A 23,813-nucleotide genomic window follows, 5' to 3' on the forward strand; every position below is an offset into this window, starting at 1 on the left:
GCCTTTCCACCAAGTGGGTTATTGGTTAAAGTTCTCTCTCACACATACACACACAAACACACATGCTTGCACATGCATAGGCCTTCTGCTTACATCCTCAGAGAACTGTCAACCTGTGTAAATGGGAGAATGGCTCAGCTTAGCTATCTATCACATCATGACTCTAAACACAGTACAATCTAATAACAACACACATAATAGCCAACAACAACTTATCGATCCACCTCTGGGAAAGTCTGGGGTATCATGAATTGAGTGATTCCACACTGCATCCTCTGCTAACATTATTCACCGACATTTTTAAAAACTGCGAGTCTGATTCTCCGTAAACCACGGCAACATTGACCTGAGTGACAGACAACTTGCCTGTCATTCTGATTTAATACTTCTCCCCAATGTCTCATGAAACTTTTTTTGTTTTTATTATTTGTTATGTCATTTCAAGCATGTGAAAACGCAGTGTATGCATTAGATTAGGGTGCGCACGAAAATACAGGACCCATTGTGTCCAATATTGATTCAGTAAGGGACGGTGCATTTTATTTTTTCAGTAAAACTCTGCGTTTCAAACCGGCTCCAATAAAACCAACGGGTAACATCACACCTTGCTACATCCAGCTTTATATACAGGCTTTTGTTAGATGAGAAGATTGATATCATGACTCTAATTTCTGTTTCTATGAAGCTACGGGTAGTAGACGGCTAGCTTAGTTAAGCACAAAGACTGCAAACGGGCTAGCTTGGTCTGTCGAACAGTAACAAAAACTGCACACCAGCATCTCCTAAACTCATTAATTAAGATGTTATGACCTGTTTGTTTAATCTGTACAAAAATAAAAGTGTAAAAAAAACAGGTTGTGCTTTTATGGAGGGTTATGTGCTTACACTTTTTTGGCTTGCTATCTTTGTTTAGCTGTATGTCCGTATCTGTTTATTAGGAGCTAATGAGACCTGGAGTCAGAATCCTTGTGTCTGCATACTTGGCCAATAAGGTTATTTGATTATGAATTAGTGAGCTTTAGAGATGCTGGTTGGTGGGTTTTGTTAAATTTGGACAGAGCCAGGCTAACAGTATCCATTCTTTATGCTAAGCTAAGCTAAGTGTCTCTTAGCTGTAGCTTCATATTTACTGTACATGAAAGTGTTATCTAACTTTTGGCAAGAAAGTGAATAAGCATATTTCCTGAAAATGTCTATCTTTCCTTTTCTTTTCCTTTGTTCACTTCTAGCTGCTAGCTGTTAGCTAGCTTTTTGGTCATATTATTTCACATTGATCAGTAAGTGCAAACTACTAATCTAAAAAATGTAGGTGACAAGTGTTGTGTAGTAAAGAGCATTTTGTTGCTGTTGTGGGTATGCATCTCCTTGTCTCTTTTCTTTACAACTTGAGCTTCAGAGTTAAACCAGATGGTCTTTCAACCTTAATAACTATGTGACGTATGAACTCCAGGCAAGGTGAGGAAAAAAGTTACACAGGTTGAATTTTTGTCTCTGGGGACCATAAATATCTTTATAAAATGACACTCTAGTTATTGAGATATTTCAGTCTGGACCACAGTAATGAATTGACCAACAGATATTACCATCCTTAGAGTTGCTAGCGTAACTTCTGATCTACCATCACTGTATACACAAATGGAGTAAACCACCTGAACAGAATCTAAAAGTTGTGGTGTCATTTTGGCCCTCTGTGGCACCTTTGAAATCACCATAAAACATCTACAAAGAAACATGAAACTGATAACTAACTAGCCAGCTAACTAACTAATGACACCATAATAGGTCATACAGAAATATATTAGTATCACCCCATGCTACAAGGTGGATTCTTTTGTTATTATTATGCTGTTAACTTGGTTGATGCAGTGCCAATGTGAGTGTATGATTAGAATAGTTTCTTAGATCATTTACAGATGTGGCCGAAAACATTGGTACCCTTCCACCTTTTTAAAAATTTTTTTTAAAAAAAATAAATTTTCTCTGTATTAAATTGAAACTGACAGAAGAATATGGTATCCGTAATTCTTTATTTCACATTGAATATGACTGAAACTTTGCTTTTGATTTACAACTTAACATATTAACACAATAAAACAAATGAAAATGGCCAAAAATATCGGTACACTTAACTTAATATTTTATAGCACAGCCTTTTACATAAAATGTCTTTTAAGTACAGTCTTCAAAACTCAAAAAATGAATTACTCCAAATGTCACAACAGTTTCCCTGTTGCAGGGTTTTCTATTGTAATAAATGATACATACTTGGACACAACCTGGTCCCCAGTGACATAGTTGCACTAATGCAATCAAGAAAGTCATTTATTATTACTACTGAGCACATTTTATATTTTTTATAACCTATTTACCCGTACGAGCTGGATATCAACAATGTTGTTTGTGCTGAGATCCATCCTGGAGTATGAGTCATATTTCCTACAATGGCCTGGACTGTTAGCTCTCATGTCACCGCCAAGAGATACAGTTTCTCTACGTTTCAGTCTCTCAAGCAAGTCTGGACAAAATAAGAACCTGATAGTTGCAGATTTCCTGCTGGAGAGCTGCCCAGAAGGGGATGACTCTTCCATTCTCTAGTAAATAAGCAACTCTGGTGCAGACACTTCTGGGTCACAGAAAGGAAAGTCCCTTTTACAAGTGTGTCTACTTTGCAGACTCTTCAGCAGTTGGGGCAGATTTTAAAAAGGTCAAGCAGGCAATCCTCGTACACCAAGTACTTTGTTGTGTCCTACGGTGTCTCAGTTGGTGCTCTGTTGACAAAGAAAACCACAGGCGACAAAAAAAGACTTGTTACAAAGTGTATTATTTGTAATTTCTCACATTCATAGTGAATTAACATGAAATAAAATTCTCACATTAGAATATAAATGCATCAAATCAAATAATATTGACAAATAGATTATTCCTATGATCTCTGATTAACAAAGATCTACAACAAGTTAACTTACTGTTCACTGGCGGTGTCATCTAATTCTGACACGCTGGGGAGATAGGTGGCGTCATCAGGATCTGCATAGATGGAATTTGTTTCAGGTTCATGAAAAGAGAGAAACTCCACGAGAGGATGCGGTGTTGCCCACAGCAACACTCCTGGTGGCTACTGTAGCCTGAGAACCTGGAAAACATATATGTAAAAAAGTAATAAGTGTTCCTTATTTTTAGTGTTTATATGTTTAAGACAGATGGAGATATGTAAATAGAACAGACTTGTTAAAAATTTCACCTTACTTAAATTTGCAGGATTTCATACAAAATTTAATGACAACCTCTAACTTACTGTCTGTTTTCAGTGACTCATTAATAGGTTCTTACCACAGCAGTAACATCAGTGTGAGGTGCAGTCCATGAGTGTGACAGGAATGTTTTCTTTCAACAACTATGTTGTGCATACTTAGAATCTGTCTGTTCACATCATAGACATTCACAAAGACTTGAAGAACATGACATCTCAACATACCTGCAGTCTTTCTGTTGCTTTATGTTCTTTTGGACAGTTGTGTAGACACGGTCCCACAAAGCGGTCCGTCTGTCAACGTGACTTTCCGCACGTCGTCACGCCGGTGTGCCGTCTTTCTTGTGGTTGGAAGGGACTGCTTTGTGAAAACAAAACAGCTTAAAGTACTTGTCTAAGGAGTCAAACATAGTGATGCATATAAACTAAAGTTTGCATCTCCTGATCAATGACAACCTGGTAAAACTGGAGCGTGGACAGCAAGCTTTCCAAATACTCCAAACCTACTCCACTTGTTGGGGATAATACAAAAGCAGAAGAGAAGCTTTAGTTTAGACATGACTGAAACATGTATGCTGCACGTGTGCATAAAATTACATGACAACTCAAATTTTGAACCCACTCTGGGCAAGTTGAATCAATCTCACTATATACATATGTTAATAGTAATAATATGTGGCAAGAGAATAGGTATGAAGGGCACGAACCAGTGCAACCACAAGAATCCAACTACGCCAGCCTGGGGGTTTTACCCAGGGACAAATGTTACCTCAGACCAGTACCAATAACCCAAAAAGGCAATCAGGTTTGTTACACCAAGAAGTGAGAGACGTGGTTCCAACCATCAATTCTTTATTTTAACAATAACAAAATTTAGTAAAAAAAAAACAAAACACAATTATTAAGCGTACCGACCACACAGGTGTTAAAAAGAAGGGCAGTGGAATTATTCAGGGCCGAGGCTTACCAGTGGAGGGGAGGTAGGAGAGGTGACCAGGAGAGAGTCACCCCGAATCACATGTGTACACACATCCACACACACACACACACACACTGGTGAAGGGTCAAACTCAGGGACGCTCAGTTAAACACAACACACAGGAAAAAGAAGGAACCATCACCTACAGTCACCAACTCCACCACCGTGGGCGCTCAGCTCCCGAAAAAAATAAAAAGGGATACAAAAATCAATAAAGTGTTCAACCAAATAAACAAAACCACCGTACAGTGGCTCTAATGTTGAAACTCTTAACACCGATTCCTGCCAGCGGTGCAACAAAACAAGAAAAAAAGAGAAAAGAATAAACCAACAAACAAAACTAAACTAAATAAACACAAACACAATACCAAACAATATTCATTACAGGACATAAAAACGAAAGCCCTGTACTTGTATAACAAAAAAAAAAAGAAAAACAAATCAACAAAATAACCTAGGAAAACAATATTATTAATATGAATCATTATGTAAGCTATAAAGTAACTAAACTAAGCAAAGCTGAGAATAAGCAAACAATAACGACAAAAGAAAGGAATGGCCGCAGCAGCTCCCGGGTAAGCCACTATATACAATATATAATGAAAAATCAAATTAAAATGAGAATGACAGCTGCCAAAAAGAAGATAAAACTGGCGCCATGAGAGAGAGAGAGGTACCAATAATTTCAGCCTCATCTGTAGTTTACATGGGTGAAACACAAGTGCAGGCCACATAGATCAATATAACATTCTTTCTGAGCACATATTTATCTGGGTCACTCGGGCACGGAGTCTTCATCAGCACCGTCAGTGGAGCACGCACAGGCACAGAGTTGTAGCTATGGTTTTCTCTCCGGTTGATGATGCAGCCCTTGCAGAGGCACTTTGCAACGGCGATCTCATGAGGGAACCTGCTGTCGTCTCGGTCTATGCTGAAGGAGACAATCAGCGATCAATACAGCAACTAATCACAATGAGTTCGTCACATTAAGTTTCTGTTGCACCAGCATTTCTTTTCTGTTCTCTCAGTCTGTTAAGTATTAAAACTAAACCGTGTAACTAATAGTAATTGTTCTTTTTGTAAGCTTTTGCACAGTCTCCACCTCCCTACACCCGTATTTTGAGTGTAATTCATTTGCCAGAAAAATTAACAAAGTTAAAGATGATTTGATTGATAAAAATTTTTTTTTCAGATTTTCTATAGATGGAGAGATAATATCGTTATTGTGAATTCTTTTGGCCACGATCATCATGTAGTGAAAATGTTATATGTATATATATGTATATATATATATATATATATATGTATATATATATATATATATATATATATATATATATATATATATATATATATATATATATATATATATATATATATGAATAAAGGTATTATTTGAAAGATAGGATCACATTTTTTCTAATCTGTTGTCAGAAGCAAAAACAGCTTTTTAACAAAGGATTAAAATCGATGCAGCAGAACCAGAGATGTCCTCTTTTTTTAATTCCTTGTCAGAACTTGGCACCTACATTACTCACAATGCACCTCCACCACTGACAGTTGGATTGGAGATTTGAAAGTGCTATGCTACTTTTACTTTAATACTTTAACTACATTTTAGTGATAATATTTATGTACTAATGGAGAATTTTTACATTGCTGTATTGGTATCTTTACTTAGGTAAAGGATCTGAATACTCCCTCCACCACCTGTTGTGATAAGTGATACCTGTTGAGTCGTGAGATTAAGGAGCATTTTTGTCCCTCTGTGGCCTCCACAGCTGCATGTTGTGCCTCACCTGTATTCCCACGGGGACAGGGCCCGGTTGTTCTGCTCGCCGTGCATCTCTTTGGCCACCTGCTCGCACGTGCGTGTGGACTGCAGTGACAGCAGGTTTTTGGAGACACTTAACTTGTTCCAGTACAGTCTCCAAAAGTTTCCAACACCGTTGTTAAATGCTTTCATGCTGATGCACCTGGGGCTCCTGGCAGCTGTGCTGGTAGAAACCTGGTTGTTGAGGAACAGCAGCAAGCCGAGGGAGATCTATAAACATGTAAAAACAAAACATTTTTAAAAAAAAAGTCCCACTGTGTAGAATCTGTCCAAAGCTCCATCCAGATCCACGCATGAAGGAAACACAGCTGCAATCTGTGAAGTGAAGTATGTAAAACAAAGTGTGTGCTGTCTGATGCACAGTCAGAATTACCATTTGCAGACTGACCCACGTCATCTTGAACTTGGACAGGTTTGACTGATACCAACTGCTCCATTGAACCCTATATATACACAGTGTCTGTATGAAGTCTTGTGCACCCAGCTGTGTGTGTTTGTTTGGACAAATGCTAAAACGAGTATTTCCTTTTACTGAATCATTGCCTTGACATCTAATCCCACCTCCTGGTGGGTGTTGTGTTTTGTCTCCATATCACTGATATCTGGGAAGATCCACAACTCCAAAATTCATCTCATTACTTTTTGAACTCATTTAACTAAAAACACTTTATGATAGTAGACTGTGTGTTAAAGTCTAAACATCTTTACAGTAAAACTGCCTTTGCACTCTCTCTTTTGTCATATGATATTCAGTATCACTATCACTGTTGACATGCAAACATGCTGTGGGAACAGCAGAAAACACTGCCACCGCCCTGATGATGTTACCAGGACAAAAATAAATACACAGGTTAAAGTTGCCTCATTACTAAGGAATTAAAGTAGGAAACAAAAATGCCTGTGGCTTCTGAAAAGTGACTGTATGCATACCTTGGCAATTCCCAGGAAAGAAACCTCCCAAAGTTTCTCATGAGGAGTGTCAGAAACACTTCAGCCGATACAGAAACAGAGCAGCTGGTCTTTGAAGTCAGTAAAAATTTTAGAAATTTTGTCTGCTTAAAATAAAAATGTTTTCAGCCTAAATAACTGCCTGCGGTTATGTCTGTAAAGGTCGAGGGCAGAATGTGGCTGCAAACTAAATACCTGCCTCACATTTGAAGAAGATAGCACACAGTGTGACACATCCATGGTGATTTATACATGAAAAAGTCCGGGCAGATTTCCAAAAAGGGACATTTGGAGGCTTCATATTTTTGTAAAGTCAGCTTTATTGGCCAAGTATGTTCATGAATACAAGAAATCTGACTGTGGTTTATATAAATATATACATGTTAAACAGTTTCTGTAAACTGTCAACAAAGATACAAGTAGAGTGAAGGTGTGTAAGAGTGCAGAGAGTGTTGAATAAATATTGAATGGGTAATGTAATGAGCTACTTTATATACATATAAGTGGTTATGTAGAGTATATACACATGTGTAGATTTGTGTACTGTAAAGACATCCTGCTATTGGATGACTGCGAGCAGGAAGAAACTGTATAAATAAAGAGATACAAAACGCAACATAAAAATCAAACACACCTGGAGAGATGTAGTAGGTGGAAACCAGTACAAGGATCAGTCTCCTCAACATGGTGGAGAGAAAATTAGAAATATATTCCCAGACAACAAACTATAGAGTCAACTTCATGAGTGCTGTACCAGTTTGGCTGCATTAACAGGATGAGTTTAGTGGAATCACAAATCAAAAGGTTGTTGCTGTCAGATGAAACCACACTTCTTCATGACGTCAACTTTTCATGAAGTAGGAAAGTAAATTTGAGTAATTAGAGTTTCATAAAGAGATGATGAATTCCCTCAACTCACAGAAAAGCATACAGTCTTTTAAAAAGAGAGGTCTGGTCTATATTTTTCTTTTTGTAGACAATAAGAAAAGATCAAAACCTGCAATTAACTGATCTGCAAAGTGCTGTCTGTCGTATATCTTATTCCTCTGTGCTGTAAAGCTCCATTGTTGTCCGAAAACTATTAAAAACACCTCAACGAGCAGCACTGCTGCACTGAGTGACATGTTCCTTCATTACCATGAACACATGCTGTAGTTTATTTTCAATCAATCCCACACACACTGTCCTGCTGCCAGAAATACTCACTTGAATATAGATTAATCCACTGCTGAAAATAGTCCCCAACAAATGCACTATTTCCTCCTGTTTGAGTTATTATGGGTCGCGGAGCAGGTGGACCCAAATACAGAGACAAGGAAGCAGAGCTGAATAAAACCTTCTTTACGCTGAGGCTCATGCAGGCAAAAAAACCCCCAAAAACTGGCTGAGCAGAAAATAAGACACGACTAACCTGACGAGACCAGACCAGACCTGACTGGACTGAACAGAACAGAAACTCGACTCAACAGAACAAACCAAGACTTAAATACAGACAGAACTAATAATGGGGAGAACAGGGAGCAGGTGACGAGACACAAGGGCTGGCTGGGAGTTGATTGGCTGGGAAGCAGGACAGGGCTGACGAGACTGATGCAGGCAGGTGTGAAGGTAACAGGCAAGCTGAGGGAAAACACTGAGCAGGGCAGGGCTAATGAACACGGTGCAGGGCAGTTGTGGAGGGAAAAAAACGGGCTGAGGAGGAGTGCAGGAACACAGAAGGGAAAACTGAAAACCAAAACCCAGATAACACACTGTCAATACAACTCAGCTACTGCATTAAACCGCCCAAGAATACACATGAATATAAACCCCAGTACACAACACCAAAAACTAACCAATAATGCAAGGCAGTCCTTCAAACCAAAAACCCAAATGATATGAACGAGCAAAACCAAATGACCAACAGAAGTATAACACAGGAAACCAAGAGAACAATAACACAAAGAGTTTTAATCCATTAAGGTTTTATAATTGTAAAACTTCCATAGAGCTTAGAAAAGTGTTGTGTGTGTGATGTCATCCCAATGTAAAGTCTGTGGGCCCGCAGGAAAAACACTGCTGCACGTATTCAGTGAGCTGCACAACATGGAAGCTAGAAAACATGTTTGGTCTATGAGCAATTTTCATTCGAGTGGATGGGCGCCATCTTTGAGTCCGATACCCAGTTCCTGTAATACATCCATGGGTAAACATTACATGCAATTTGGATTTTATTAAGTTATTCAGTATGTTGCTATCGTTCTGGAAGAAAAATTCAATAAGTTGAATTTAAGTTTGTTTAGAAGCTGTGGTCAGGTTATCGGGTATCTGACTTCTAGTTGTTATTAGTAATAAGCGTAATAAGCGTATCATATACAGTATACATCCATACTCCCCTCAGGTATGTTTTCATACCAACAAGTCCTTCAAATTAAAGCTGCAAGCAGCAATGACCGGGCCCTCGCGCCTCCACGCATGTCGGGCCACGACGCAATCGAAGGTCTTCTGTCACGGCCATGTAGATGTCTTCAGACCCGGGCTGTTTTCAGACAGTGCAAGAAGGAGATAAACATCACTTCCTTTGTCCACTATTTTGCCTGCTGCTAGGGCTGCTTTGCTGAAATTTCGTAGGGGGCGCTATTCAGCCAATTTGCATCACTGATGGAATATTGTCATGTAGACGTGTTCAGGCCGGGACTCTTATCAAACATGTAAAGTTTGGTGCAGACTGGAGCATTTACAATAAAGTTATAGCAACTTCCTCTGTCATGGCGAAGTATCAAATCTCAATGGTATGAGGATGAGATTTTTCTGCAGGGTGAGACACGTCTGTCTTGCCCTTTCACTTGAATTCCAATAAATAAATTGAAAACTTTTGATGAGTTTATGTGTAAAAGAAATTCACTTCCTAATTTTCATCTATCTATTTTTAGAAAAGTAAATACTTTTAACCCACATGACCTGGTCAAAGTTTGATTGACATGTGTACTGTCAGGTGTGTAGAGACAATAAGTAACTGCAGCTGGACACAGAGAAATACTCATATATTTGAATGGAGAGTGTGAGCGAACCCACATCTTTTTGAACATTTACTGCTTCCACATAGTTTTAGATACAAACTTCATTTGAACTTTAAATGAGTCACAAAACTTTTACCTACAAATCTTGAATTTACATGTGTTTTCTATCCTTTACTGTTCGGGGCATGGCACAGTCCAAGGGCTTCTGTCACAAGCATGTAGATGTTGTCAGACCTGGGTTGACAGGTCTGACTTTACCCATCCTCCGCCTGTCTTCCCTCCTTCTCCCTCTCAGTTGGAGAGCAGGATTTGGAGTAGTCTTCTTGTGAAATATCCTCATAAATCCCATGACTTTGGCCAAATCCTACATTAAAAATCACATTTCTTGTAGGAAATTTCATCACAAATACATTGATACAGGTTTCAAAGTGGTCAGACTTATAGTTTAGACATCAGAACCATTTGTTTGACACAAAGTCCATGCCCAGAGATTGCCTCCCCATTGCTTTACATTGTAAGGTGTGATGTGGCACTCTAACTTTCAGGGCTTACAATATGTAAACCGTTTGAGTTATTACAAAGTTTTTAACAACTTTTGTTCAGCACAGCATGATAAGTCATGTATTCAAGTTTGAAGCCGATACCATTAACACCCTAGGAGGAGATAGCGTTTCTTGGGGGTCCAAAATTGGCGCAAAGTCGAATTTTGATGGGCATATTGCGGACTTCCTGTTGTATTTAGGTCAGGAGTGTCGGTAAATGATTTGTAGGTCTTGATGAGACGAATAATTGAGTTTTGGTTCGATGTCTCTACGACATTCCTACGGGCCGTGGCGGCCATATTCGTTACATGGGTGGCGCTCTTTTTTTTAATCATTTTATCAAATTTTTCACCAGACCTGATGTGCGTGCCAAATTTGGTGAGTTTTTGAGCATGTTTAGGGGGTCAAATTTAGAGTTTAAGTGGCGAGATAATAAAGAAAGAAAGAAACACACAAAATACAATAGGGTCTTTGCCCTTTTGGGGCTCAGGCCCTAATAATGATGTTCTATGATTTGACAACTCTGTAGTTAAGGTCTGGTTAGGTTTAACCACAAAAACCACCTGGTTAGGTTTAGGGAAAGATCATGGTTTGGGTTAAAATGGTTGCTTTGTTAAGGTTTGAGAAACATGTGGTGTGGGTTAAAGTTAGTACTTCCTTAAAGAAGCATCTTTAGCTTCTGTACTGTGACAAATTTGCGAAGTGAAACAGAATATTTGAGCGGCGTACAGTTCTTTCAATCAGGAGAGACTCAGTTTTACGTAGTGAATGGTGTTTATTGAACAGCATGATAATGAATGTAAAAGTCTTTGGCGATTAGACTCCATCGTGATGTGGCTGAATATGGAGGGGGCGATGAAAGCATGAACAGGATAACCCCCAGATGGAGTCTAGACACTGGTGGCGGTGATGGAGAAGCGTGGATCGTGGTGGTCTGGTATCGGCTCCTGGAGACTTGGGGGAACGTGAGGTTGGGCAGAAGAATGATGATCCGGGATGGAGAGGCGAAGAGCGAGCTCCGGTGTTGCGGCTGAGGAGGTGGATGGGGTGGAGGTGGATGCGATTATTGCCTGAAATGACAGCTGACAGCGACAGAAAGGGAAACGGTTTTAAAGTTTGACAGCTAGGCCGTGATTGGCTGTTTAGGGATCGTGGCGAAATTTGATTTGTTAACTAGAAGTGACGCAACTAACCGAGCCGAGAGAGAGAGAGGGAGAAAGAAGAGTGAAATTATGAATGAATGAATGATTAAGAGTCTTCCTGTCTGACTTTACGGTAAGCTTCATGAGAGGGATTTCAATTAAATGCTTCACATTTGATTGGACTGCTAACATGTGGACGGGGCTTAGAGTTAAGCGTGATGCGGAGCTGCAGAGGACTGTTAGCTCCACCTCCCTCACCTGTTGTTAGATCAGGAGGAGGACGAGGGAGAGATGAATGAATTAGACATCAGCCACATTGTTGTGGAAATGATTGCCCACTGATACTCAAACATACATCTCTTCCTATCTCTCTCTCCATATTGCTCTGTTAGCTACTGTGACCCACAAACGGTGAAGTGCAGTTTTATATAACTGATGTGGCTAGCTACTAACCCAAAGTCACATTTGATTGGATTAACTTTTGTAAATGCCCCCTGAGTGCAGGATGAGTCATCATACATTTGAAACCATTTCACAGCAAGAGAAAAAACAGGGATTTAGATGTAAAAATACTCTTTTTTTGACATATATCTGGCATATAATAAGAGATAAATGAACAATTAACACAGGGACACAGGATTCACACTGGGTCCTTATAGTTAGGCCATCTTCATTGTCTTGGCTACGATAATAACCACAGGGTTAAGGTTAGGGAACAACCCCCCGACTCGCAGTTGGAAAGACAAAACGAACAGCGGTCTCCTGTGGCAAAGTCCACTGTCGGGGTTAATGCTTCCATCCAACCCTCCTGCTCCGGGTCAGAATTACTACGGTTGCTTGATGGCATCTGTCGCTCAAACGTTGTCATTTTTGGTCGTGTTGTTTTTCTTGGGAGGACAGTCTCATTCATACTGTGTACTTCCTTCGTCCCAGCGACTGACGTAGACTGAAACGATGCACTGCTTCACTGTTCTTCGGCTTGTTTGTTTACTCGAGGAGGCTTAGATGGACATTGACGTCATTTGGTTTTTAGTCTGGGTCCTTTTATCCTGTTAGTGAGCCCTTCATTATCACCTAACAATCCTTAATGCAATTGTTGGTGAAGTGTGAATATTCTAGCATCAAGAACAAATTATTCTCGCCAACCTAAACCCCTGAATGCTCTTTAGGTTGAATAAACGGCTCTGAACATGCCGGTGTGAATGCTCCCTGTGGAAACCTGTTGATGTTTATCCAACTTGGCAGTGCCAGCTACAGTGGGAGGGCAGTTGTACTGTAAATCCACTGTCCCTGATCTGTTGTTAAGTGTGCCTACAGGCTGTGGCATCATGGGATTACTTCCCCGCTTGGATTCATGTCACCCAGGCGGGGGGGGGGGGGAGGTTGTGATGTCTGATTTAAGAGGTTGTCTACCTCTGAAGCCGATATAAAAGGCGTGTGAGTGTCCCAGCCTGCTCTGTTATGTGGTGGGCTGCATTCAGAAGCAGGAGAGATGTAACCACGTCAGAGGCGGATTCTGGTTGATCTGCCTACATGTCATCGCTCAGTGCCAGGCGGCTAAATTAAGAGCACCGACGAGTGATTCAATAAAGGGTTTCTCACTCTCTCCACTCATCTCAGGGTAAATTGGAATTGATTGATGACCACTCAAAAGTCTAAAGCATCGGAGCTAACTCTAGCTTTCTGTCATTTCCTCCCAATATAATCTCTACTCCTCTCTTTCTTTCTCACCTCCTCTCTGTTTCTTCTCTATAAACTTTTTTCCTCTCTCCTCTCGTATTCTGTCTCCTTTTCCTCTCCTCTCATGGTCCCTGTATATCTCTTTTTTATCATCTACTCACCTTTTTGTTGTTTGCTCCCCTTTCCTCTATCCTTGTTTCCTTTCCTTTCCTCTATCCTTGTTTACTCTCATCTCCTTTCCTCCCTTCTATCCTTATTTCCTTTCCTTTTTTCTCCTCTATTCTTGTTTCCTTTCTTCACTTCTATCTTTGTCTCCTTTCCTCTCCTTTCCTTTCCTTGCTCCCTCTCCTCTATCCTTATTTCATTTCCTCTCCTCTGTCATTGTTTCCTTTCCTCTCTTCTATCCTTATTTCCTTTCCTTTTTTCTCCTCTATTCTGGTTTCCTTTACTCTTCTTTCCTCTCATCACCTCTGTATATCTCCTCTCTTCTTTTCCTCTCCTCTCCTCGTCCACACGTCTCTCCTTTCATTTCCTCCCACTCTCTCTCATCATGTATAATTTGTTCCTCTCATCTCTCATTTCTCCTCGTTTCTCCTCGTTACCATCTCCTCTTCTGTCGTCTCTTTTTCCTCTCCATCTCTTTATTTTCTCTCCTCTCTTTTCTTTTTCTTTCTTCTCTTTCTTGCCTGTTTTCCTTTCTATCTTTTCCTCTCCTTCTTTCATCTCACCTCCTCTCCTGTCTTCTATTTCATTTTCTTTCTTCTCCTCTTGTTTTCCTCACTTTTTTCCCCTCATCTCTTCTTCTTTTTCCTGTCCTCTCATTGTAAGTGTTCTCCCTTCCTTTCTTTTCCTTTTTTCTCTTCTTCCTTTCTTCCCTCTCTCCTGTTTCTTTTTCATTCCCCCTCTCTTTTTCTTTTCTTTTCTGTCTTTTCCACTTATCCCTGTATATCCCCTCTCTTTTTCCTTCTCTATCCTCTCGTTCTCTTCATTACTCCCTCTCCTGTCTAATCCTCCCTTCCTCTCCTCTCGTCTTCTCACCTTTCCTCTCCTCATCCCTTTATCTCTCCTCCTTCCCTTTCTCCCACTCTCTTCTCCTTCCCTGTCTAATCTTTTCTTCTTTCCTTTCCTCCTCTTCTCTTCCCTCTCCTCTCTCGTCTTTCCTCTCCTCATCCCTGTATCTCTCCTCTTTCCCTCTCATTTACTCCCACACTCTCTCTCTCTTGTCTTGTAGTGCCCTCGTCTCCTGTATATAATACCTTCCTCTCATCTCTCACTTCATCCACCTCTTCTTCCCTTCTCTCACTCTCTGTCTTTGCTCATTTCCTGGCCTTTCCTACAGCCTCTCTTCAAACATCTCTTCCTCTCTGCATCTTCTCTATCCGCATCTCTTACTCTTTCTTTCATCTCTCCTCTCTATTAGTCTCTCCTCCTCCTCCTCCCCCTCCTTCTCCTCCTCCTCCTCCTCTCTTCCAGCAGTAGAGAATCACTGAACAGCGGCAGCAGCAGTATCACTCAGCACGGCAGCGACTCGCATGAAAGTGAGGACCGCTGTTTTTTTCTTTTTCTCGCCTCCTAGTTTTTCTCCTCTTCTACCCTCTTCCTTTTTTATCGCTTCTTCCCATTCAGTCTTTTCATTTCACTCATTTCTTCTGTACTTTTGAATCCTTTTTTTTTTTTTCTGCACACATTGATCCTTTTCGGAGTGCAGCAGTATGAGGGTACCATGCATTCCAAACAGGGTTTCTGCTCCATCTAGAGCATGTAGCAATATGCTTTTCTTCTGTTGTGCATCACATTGGAGATAAGTAGGACAGTCTTGTAGCTTCAATATAGTATGTCAACCTCTGGGCTCAGATCTGCTTCTTTATGAACGGATATTTTAGCAGGTATGACTTTTCTTTAATCCTAACTTAATTCATGCAAATCCCTCCTTCAGTCACAGAATGTGTTGCGGGTACAATATGAAATATTGACCATAGCTGTAGTGCTGAAGATTTTGACACATGCTTGTGTATTTCTTTTATTCTGAGAGAAACCTAATTTGTTTTTAAAAAATCTGATATTTTGTCAGCAGTGGATGGATTTTTTCTTCTGTAACCAAAGAGACACCTTTTGAATTATCTTGGCACTCTCACTCAATCTTTTCTCTCTCTTCTTCTCTCATTCCTTTTGCCATTTTTGTACTTTCTGTTCATTTATTTTCTCACTGGCTGGCTTTGAATGCACAGGAGGTAAAAAAAAAAAAAAAAATGGGGATCATATCATCAATCATTTAACCAAGATGAACTTCTCGGATGTATCGACACCTGTGATGGCCACGATGCCGCCCACTTTACCACCAAACTCTTCTTTGGAGAATGTTAGCCAGGCGTCCTCTTCCTCGCCGAGATCTCCTCCTCTACCTCCACACTCGCAGGTGGCGTCGGTGTTCATCGTGCTGGTGGTCACAGTCATCATCCTGGGGACCGTGGTGGGTAATGTGCTGGTCGTGGTGGCGGTCTTCACTAGCCGAGCCCTGCGGGCGCCTCAGAACCTCTTCCTGGTGTCTCTGGCGTCAGCGGACATACTGGTGGCGACGCTGGTCATCCCCTTCTCCTTGGCTAATGAGGTGAGGAAACTTCAGATATTTATACTCCAAAGGCATTTTCAAAACCTGTAGTTCGTTCGCTGTGGTCCGAACCAGTGGACAACGTGGTAAACGTGGGTCAGTTTCTTGTCACACAGAAAAAAATTAAAGCGAACCACAATGCATCACTAAAAGTCAGGTGAGAACGTCCTCTCCTTCATTGCATAGATGTGTCTGGGGCGGGAGCAAGGATGTAGACACAGAAAGGAGGTTCTTTGCAGGCATCCCAGCCTGCAAAGTTCACCTGTTTATGGGAGCCATTTAGCTCAAACTTACAGAGTACGCCCTGTAGATCGGGGTCAGATTACATTCCCACCACAAGCAAACTGTTTGTCTGCGACCGAACCTAGACCGTTTCCTCAAGGGTACGCGTGTTTTGGTCGGCACCTGAGTACGATTACTGTGTTCAGATCTGCCCAAATGAATCGCACCAAGTGGGAAAACCAACCTGAGTCAGATTCAACCAGACACATGATATCTTATCTGGATATCAGGAAAAACATATGTTAATGCAGGTGTAAATGCAGATAAAATGCATTTAAATCCAATCGATTTGTATCTTCTGGGGACCATGAATGTTTGTACAAAATTTCTTGGCATCCATCCAACAGAGATATTTCAGTCTGTTCTTTCTCACAGCTGCACGGCTGGCAAATCGCTGCATGAAGTTGGTGTGAATATCAGATCTGTCAGTTTTGGAAAGTTACAGAAATTCTCAGATGGAGCCCCCACAATTCCAAAGTCGGAAAAGTGTAGGGGAAGAAGGTTTCGGAAGCTGTTCAACCATCCGTCAAACACTTCTGATGGAGTATACTGACACCTTTGCTCTGCCTCCTCCTGCTCTTTCAAGGAAGCACAGCAACAAGCTACAGAAGAATAAGTAGCCCATACGGTGGCATCACTTTCTTTGACCTGGGACCCCATGTTTGTTGACAAGCCCAGCAGCTACCCTGTTTAATTTGTTCGATGAGAACCAATCACAGTGCAGACAGAATCGAGATAAGATCAATACTAGGTGTAAATGCAAAATTCATGTAATTATCTAACTAATGTATCCACATACAGATTGCATATAAATGGGGTCTACATGACACATGCACATGCTTCTGGTATTAGAGAAGTCAATATTTATTTGTATAGATTTGTGGATCAATGAAATCCATCACTGACAAAACTTTGCCTACAAGCTGCATTCAAGCTTCAAAGCTGTGATTTTGCACTTTAGTGACCCCTAGTGGCAGCAGGTGATACAATTTGTAAAATGTCAAAAGTTTGAGGGGTATACATGTGACTTTAGGCAAAGGGAGCATTCCTCAAACCTAAAACCACTTTTAAGACAGCTTGAAACATGAAAAGAACCTCTGCTCTGTATCTATTCATAGCATCAAAAACATGGTGACAAAGCAGCCTTTGTTTGTTTAATTTGTTAAAATCCACCTCCACTCAAAGATATGTTTTTCTTCTTGTTCCCTCAGATGAATGTTTGAGCTGTTTCTGTGCAGAATGATGATACTGGAAGGCTGTTTACACATTCATCTGCTGAAAGTGGAAACTTTCTCTGTGCTCATTGATAATAATTTAGGGATGGGCCAAAGAGCGTGATTTGTGACATCACAACTACTTTGGAAGTTAATCAAGGTCCAATATTCAATTTATACGTATTTATACGATGTGGAAAGCCTCCAGTGCACATACAGTAATATTTTTATATGTCTTAAAACATGTCTGGAGGGGATCTTTAAGTTTAAATCCGATATAATGTGTTTGACACATATGTGTACAATACTGGTGTGCTTCTCTTTTTGTTTTCTCCTGCCGCCATAGGTAATGTAAGGGTCTTGCATGACATCAATCATTCATATTTCCTTTGGTAGTGGTGATGTGGATTTTCCCTCACATCATGAATTTGTACTCTAAGAAACATATCAATACTCCAGCTTTTGCTATTCCCCATGAGGAAAACAATACAAATTTCTTATCCGTCACTTCTTGTGCTCTGTGAGAGGATGTACCCAACATGAAATACATTTCAACAACAGGACACTCTTCTCTGTTGCAGTGATTTAGGCTTTGAAAACTGGTGTGTTTTTGAAATAACATCTTAAAGGGAACCTATTATGTTTTTCCTTAATTTCAGTTGTATATGTATAATGTTACAATTTTGGATGTTCATATTAAACGTGGCCATAGTGTCAAATAATGAGGTAAACATATGTAGAAGCAATCCCTGTGAGCATTTAGTCATTTAAAAGCTTTTAATATGAAGCAGTAAAGCAGGAAATGTTGGGTTTGCATCAGCGGTAACTTAACACGACTCTGATACGGCTGCCCCTCGGCAGGCTTCCAGAAAGCTGGCCAATCAGAACAGAGAGGGCTTATCAGGAGGCGGGCCTTAAAGATACAGGAGCTAAGACTGCCTGTTAGAGACAGAGGCTGAACTGAGGTGCTGCATAAAGGGCCAGTGTAAGATACATAAGGAATTTTTTTAACTGTGAATCATGCAAAGCTATTCTAGTGGAGTCCCAGAATAAAAATATAGAGCTGGAAATTAGCATAATAGGTCCCCTTTAAACATTTTACAGTTTTTGAATCATTTCAGACAATTTAATGATATCTTTTCTACCCTGAAATTAGTGGGTGTCTACTTTATGTGTAGCTGCTGTTTCCTCTCATCTGCACTCAGTAATAACTGGTTAGTGGTTTGTCCCCGCTTTTCCTCAGCCATTAATACTTAAAATCTACCTTGAGCTTTTTCTATGTCACTTGAGACGTTACAGACTCTTTTCCCTCTGCTTTAGATGGGCTGGTACTTTGAGTTCATCTAGGTTGCTCTTTTTCTCTTTTTATTCACAAATGTTCAAAACACAGCCTTCCTGGTACTTTGGATCAGCCTGTCTCGCTGATTTATCGTCTGTCTTGTACTTGAACTCTTCAGGTTTATCTGTTTTTCCTGTTTTCCAGATGATTGGTTCCATAATTCCACCTAGATAAGGATAGTCATTAAATCAAGTGCTATGGCACTGAATAAAAAGCTGAGACTAGAAAAAAACAAAGAAATTTAAATGAAGTAATATTCAGATCCAGTGCAACTACATTCCTCTACTGCTGACCACTATTCATCTCACAATCAAAGTTGAGGCTAAATGAATAGAGGATATGAATTTAGTTGATATCCTATCCCCCAAACTAGGGCTGCAACTAATGATTATTTTCATAATTGATTAATTTATTCATCTTTTCCTGATTAAAGCTACAATATACCAGTTGTGGAAATCAAGTTAGCACTAGCATGACTCGAAAGCAAACCACTCCGCTTCTCCCTCTCCCAGCCCTTCATCTGCATCCTTGTGATCATGCTCACTTGTTGTATTGATTTCTCCCCGGGACTGGAAGTAACAGAGCTCTTCCATTGTAGGTATCAGGAGCTCGCTAGCCTGTGAGTCAGCCATAGTTAAGTCTTCCAGCAGCTAATGCTGGTTTGAAGCCTCAGTACAAGAGAAGTTGCAGGCCAGAAGTGTGTTTATATACTGATTGACAGCTGTGTGCTCCCACCCCTGACTTTGGCCTTCTCTGGTTGGTTAGAAGGTTGCGGCTCGCTTAAAAAGCTTGTGCTGCTGCCAGATTGTTCAATAAGCCTGGGTCACAGAAGCCAAACAGCTCTCCATATTAAGATATGCTTTGGAGCATATTTCAACAAAAGTTATATAAGAAAAAATGTACTGTCTTTTGCTTTAATAGCCTGTTTTATTTAGAAAAGGTCAAAAATCTGTTAACATGCTGATTTCCATTTCCCAGATCACAAGCCAAGGTGACGCCTTCAGATTGTTTGTTTGGTCAAACCTACAGGATAAAAACCAAAGAAAGTCAATTTACAATGATATAAAATAGAGAAAAGCAGCAAATTGAGAAGCTGGAATCAGAGAATGTTTGGCATTTTTAGCCTTGCTGGAGCCATGGCTCAAGGAGTGTTGATATGTTGCTTCAGACCGAAATATTTAAACAACTATTGGATGGATTGCCATAAAATTTGGTACAGACGTTCATGATCTCCAGAGGATGAAGCCCATTGACTTTGGTGATCCACTGACCTTTCCTCTAGTGCCACCATGAGGTTGACATTTGAGTTAAATATCTCAATAACTATTGAATGGATTTTTATGACCAAATACCTGCAAAATAAATGACATTCCCATCAGCCTCAGCTTTACTTTGTGTTTTGTGCTAATTAGTAAACATTAGCATGCTAACACGCTGCACTAAGATGGTGAACATAGTAAACATTATACATGCTAAACATGCAGCATGTTAGCACTGTCACTGTGCTAACACTTCTGCTTTAAGAACACACAAACAGTGAGGTGTGAGACAAGCATCAATGCAAATCCATCAAAATTAAAACATGTCGCACAACCTCGATGAAGGCGAGATAGCTGAAAACATTTGGCGAATAAAGCATGGTGTACTGGAGAAGAGTCGTGCAATGTGTTTGGATTTTGATGGACTAGCATTGTTGTGCGCATGTTAGCATGGTAACATTTAGCTCAGAACACCACTACATAGATACATACATAAGTACAGCCTTACAGGGCCACTAGCATGGCTGTAGAGTCTTGTTGTTTGACAAATAACAGAGATTTTTCATAAATGTTGATTCACTAACTGATTAAACGGTTGTTTCACCATCAATCAATACCTCATTGAAGTTTGTCTCATTGAAGCAAACCAAATACAAGGCTTTCAATAGTTTCATCTCAGCCATCTCCTCGACTACTCAAGTTAAGCAGAAATTTCCCCAATGCAACATCTTCCAAATGTTTTGCAGCCAATCAATGTCATTGCAGCTAAGAAAGTCCAATACTTACTTCATTAGCTCCTGCCAGCGAGGACCATACAGGTGATGAAGAGGTAAATGTCGGACCTTCCTCTTTAGACTCCCTTAATTAAACTGCAGAGGACTACAAAAGTAAAAGCACAAGCTGTGGAAGAATATGATGGATATTTTATGTGGTTCTGAAAAGATTGTTGGCTTCAATCAATTTGAAGCCGATTGAGATGTGCAGAGATGAAACCACTGGGGAAAACTCTCTGTGAGGTTTCCTTACAAACTAAACCGTTTCAGACAGCGTGGCAGTAATGAGATATTGACTGAATTTTTATTTTGAAGTGAAATAATCCTTTAGACACCTCAATCAAGGCCGCCCTGACTGACTGAAGCTGATTGAAGAATAAAATATGAATAAACACTTTTTCTTTTCTTCTGCAGTTCATTAATGGTGCTTACATGAGTAATTAACATATCTCAATTGGTTTCTTGTCTTTCCAGGTCATGGGCTACTGGTACTTTGGCTCCACCTGGTGCTCCTTCTACCTGGCTCTGGATGTCCTCTTTTGCACTTCCTCCATTGTCCATCTCTGCGCCATCAGCCTTGACCGCTACTGGTCTGTCACTAAAGCTGTCAGCTACAACCGCAAACGGACGCCCAAACGGATTAAAGCAATGATCAGCATCGTGTGGCTCATATCTATTGTCATCTCTTCCCCGCCGCTCCTTATGACACAGAAAGAGGAGAGTTGGGATTTGGACATGGAGGCGGACAACAACACACAAAGGCAGGAGTGTCTTCTCAACAACCAGACGTGGTACATCCTGTCCTCCTGCCTCGTGTCCTTCTTCGCCCCAGGAGTCATCATGATACTTGTTTATTGTAAGATCTACCATGTTGCCAAGCAGCGGGCCTCCACTGTGTTTGTGGCGAAGAACGTGATGGAGCGGCAGCCGTCGCAGTCCGAGACCTGCTTTGTGGGCACCGCCAGGACTTGCCAAAGAAAGGGAACCAGCTGCGGGAAACCCCAGTACGAGCTGGACAGCCCGCCACCTGCGAAGCGACACAGCTCCTTGAATGTAGACAGCAACAGCAGCAGTCACAAGAGAGGAGAGCTGGATGATATTGCCTTAGAGGAGAGGAGCTGCGAGATAAAAACATCCTCATCATTTTCTTCTTCACTCCGCTTCCCCAGGAGAGCCGGCGGGAGGGTGAAAACAGAGGAGGGAACGGACTCTGAGGGAACAGCAAACAGGTTGAAGCCTCCTCCTTCCTGTGCCTCCATATCATGGGCATCATCTGACCACTGCTCCCATCACTTCCTCCTTTCTTCTCCTGTGCCTCTCCGTAGCCGGCAGATGTCTCTGTCCAAAAACAAAGTGGCGCAAATGAGGGAGAAGCGCTTCACGTTTGTTCTGGCGGTGGTGATGGGGGTTTTTGTTCTCTGCTGGTTCCCGTTCTTCTTTACTTACAGTCTCCACGCTGTCTGCAGAGAGAACTGTACGATCCCCGACACACTCTTCAACCTCTTTTTCTGGATCGGTTACTGCAACAGCTGCCTGAATCCCATCATTTACACTATTTTTAACCGAGACTTCAGGAGGGCCTTCAAGAAGATTTTATTCCCAACTCATAAACGAACATAAGATGTGAATGTACGTGTGTGTGTATGTGTGTGTTTGTGTGTGTGTGTGTGTTTGTGTGTGAGTGCCTTCAGCTCATTCACACACACACACACACACACACACACAAACACAAATGTGTGCACACGGTTTTAATCCTGTTTTCCACTGTGCTGTCATACCGACATTAAAGGGCTTGTCATACAGCCTGAGTATTGATTTATTATTCAACTACTCTCTAATGTATTAAATAATCACTTTCTATTCTAGTTTAAAACAAACCAGAGGAAGGTGATTATGACATTGATGCTGTGAAGGCAGGTCGATGCAATAATGGTTCAACATTACAACTTGTGTTTTGCAACTTGAATGTTAATTAGAGGAAAATAGCCACAGGGCATTGAACTATGTCCCCGCGGAGCTGCGAGATGTCTGCGCATATAGTAAGGAGGCTAACTGGTTCTGCGAACCCACTATTGACAGAAAAGCTGATTTATATGAAACTGAGCTAAACTGGCTGCACTTTGTAAAATACACAATGAGTTCTTAATAGATTTCTGCGCCTCAGAGTATTTAAACACCAGCAGCACCTAAACTTTAACATAAAGAACAGAGGCAAATGAAAGTTACCAGTTTTTTTCACACAGCAGCAACGTTCTGTTGACACTGCACAGCTTGGGGGCAAAGACATTAAAAATTCATGTGCAGCTAGCAGATGGGCTGAGCCGCTATAAACAGAAAGAGAGAGGACAAAAGAGAACGAAACGGAGAGAGGGAAGAAAAGAGAGAGTCTAACTATAACCGAGCCTCTGAATAAATATAATCAACCTCGGGCTCAGACAATGATGGATAATTATCCTCTGACGCTCAGGATGAAACAACTGGGCGGATCTTCGCGGGCTGGATGACCCAGAGCTCACATCTCTACCGTCACTGGAAAAGTCGCACCTGACGGGACCGAGCGCTGATCCATGACCTGACCGAGCACAACCTGGACTCGAGCTACAAGAGGAAGCATAAATAATTACTGATTTAATCATTCACGTAATGTAGATTGTAGAATAGTTTGTGCAAGGAAAGTTCATGTGTTGCTTTTTCCTTGAGAGGAGACTGAGATAATAATCAGGCATGATGCATCTTTTCAAACACAAAGATACGAGTATCGGCAGCAGCGGAGGGAGCAAAATGTCCAAGGCCACAAGTGATGTTATGTCATTCTGGTTGCTATGCAACACCACGTTTGACAACAGCTCAAAAGTTGCGTAATTAATAATCTCACCTTAAGTAATAAAGAATATATGGCTGGTGAAAACTAACAAGGCCAAAAAAACCAACTGGAAAACTGGAGTGTGGCTTTCATATTTGTGA

General features: G+C 40.9%; 2 protein-coding genes and 1 long non-coding RNA gene across 3 annotated transcripts; 1 reads left to right on the forward strand and 2 right to left on the reverse strand.

Moving 5' to 3' along the window:
* Positions 1-2,184: 2,184 nt before the first annotated feature.
* LOC122988763 lies at positions 2,185-3,862 on the reverse strand. Its single transcript, XR_006404878.1, has 3 exons — positions 3,476-3,862; positions 2,967-3,133; positions 2,185-2,768 (listed from the first exon to the last, which is right to left on the reverse strand). It is a non-coding gene; the product is annotated as an uncharacterized LOC122988763 (long non-coding RNA).
* An 868-nt stretch (positions 3,863-4,730) lies between these two features.
* Positions 4,731-21,316, reverse strand: LOC122985923 (interleukin-17C-like). Its single transcript, XM_044356955.1, has 3 exons — positions 20,863-21,316; positions 6,029-6,273; positions 4,731-5,160 (listed from the first exon to the last, which is right to left on the reverse strand). The coding sequence occupies exons 2-3, from the start codon at positions 6,193-6,195 to the stop codon at positions 4,932-4,934; spliced, it is 396 nt and encodes a 131-aa protein (XP_044212890.1). The 5' UTR covers positions 6,196-6,273; positions 20,863-21,316; the 3' UTR covers positions 4,731-4,931.
* On the forward strand, positions 14,539-22,651 carry LOC122985915 (alpha-2Db adrenergic receptor-like). The gene is made up of 2 exons (XM_044356944.1): positions 14,539-15,982; positions 21,324-22,651. Exons 1-2 carry the CDS (start codon positions 15,656-15,658, stop codon positions 22,467-22,469), a joined length of 1,473 nt encoding a protein of 490 aa, XP_044212879.1. The 5' UTR covers positions 14,539-15,655; the 3' UTR covers positions 22,470-22,651.
* Positions 22,652-23,813: the final 1,162 nt, after the last annotated feature.

Source organism: Thunnus albacares, chromosome 1, assembly GCF_914725855.1.
Source record: "Thunnus albacares chromosome 1, fThuAlb1.1, whole genome shotgun sequence".
Classification (NCBI taxonomy): domain Eukaryota; kingdom Metazoa; phylum Chordata; class Actinopteri; order Scombriformes; family Scombridae; genus Thunnus; species Thunnus albacares.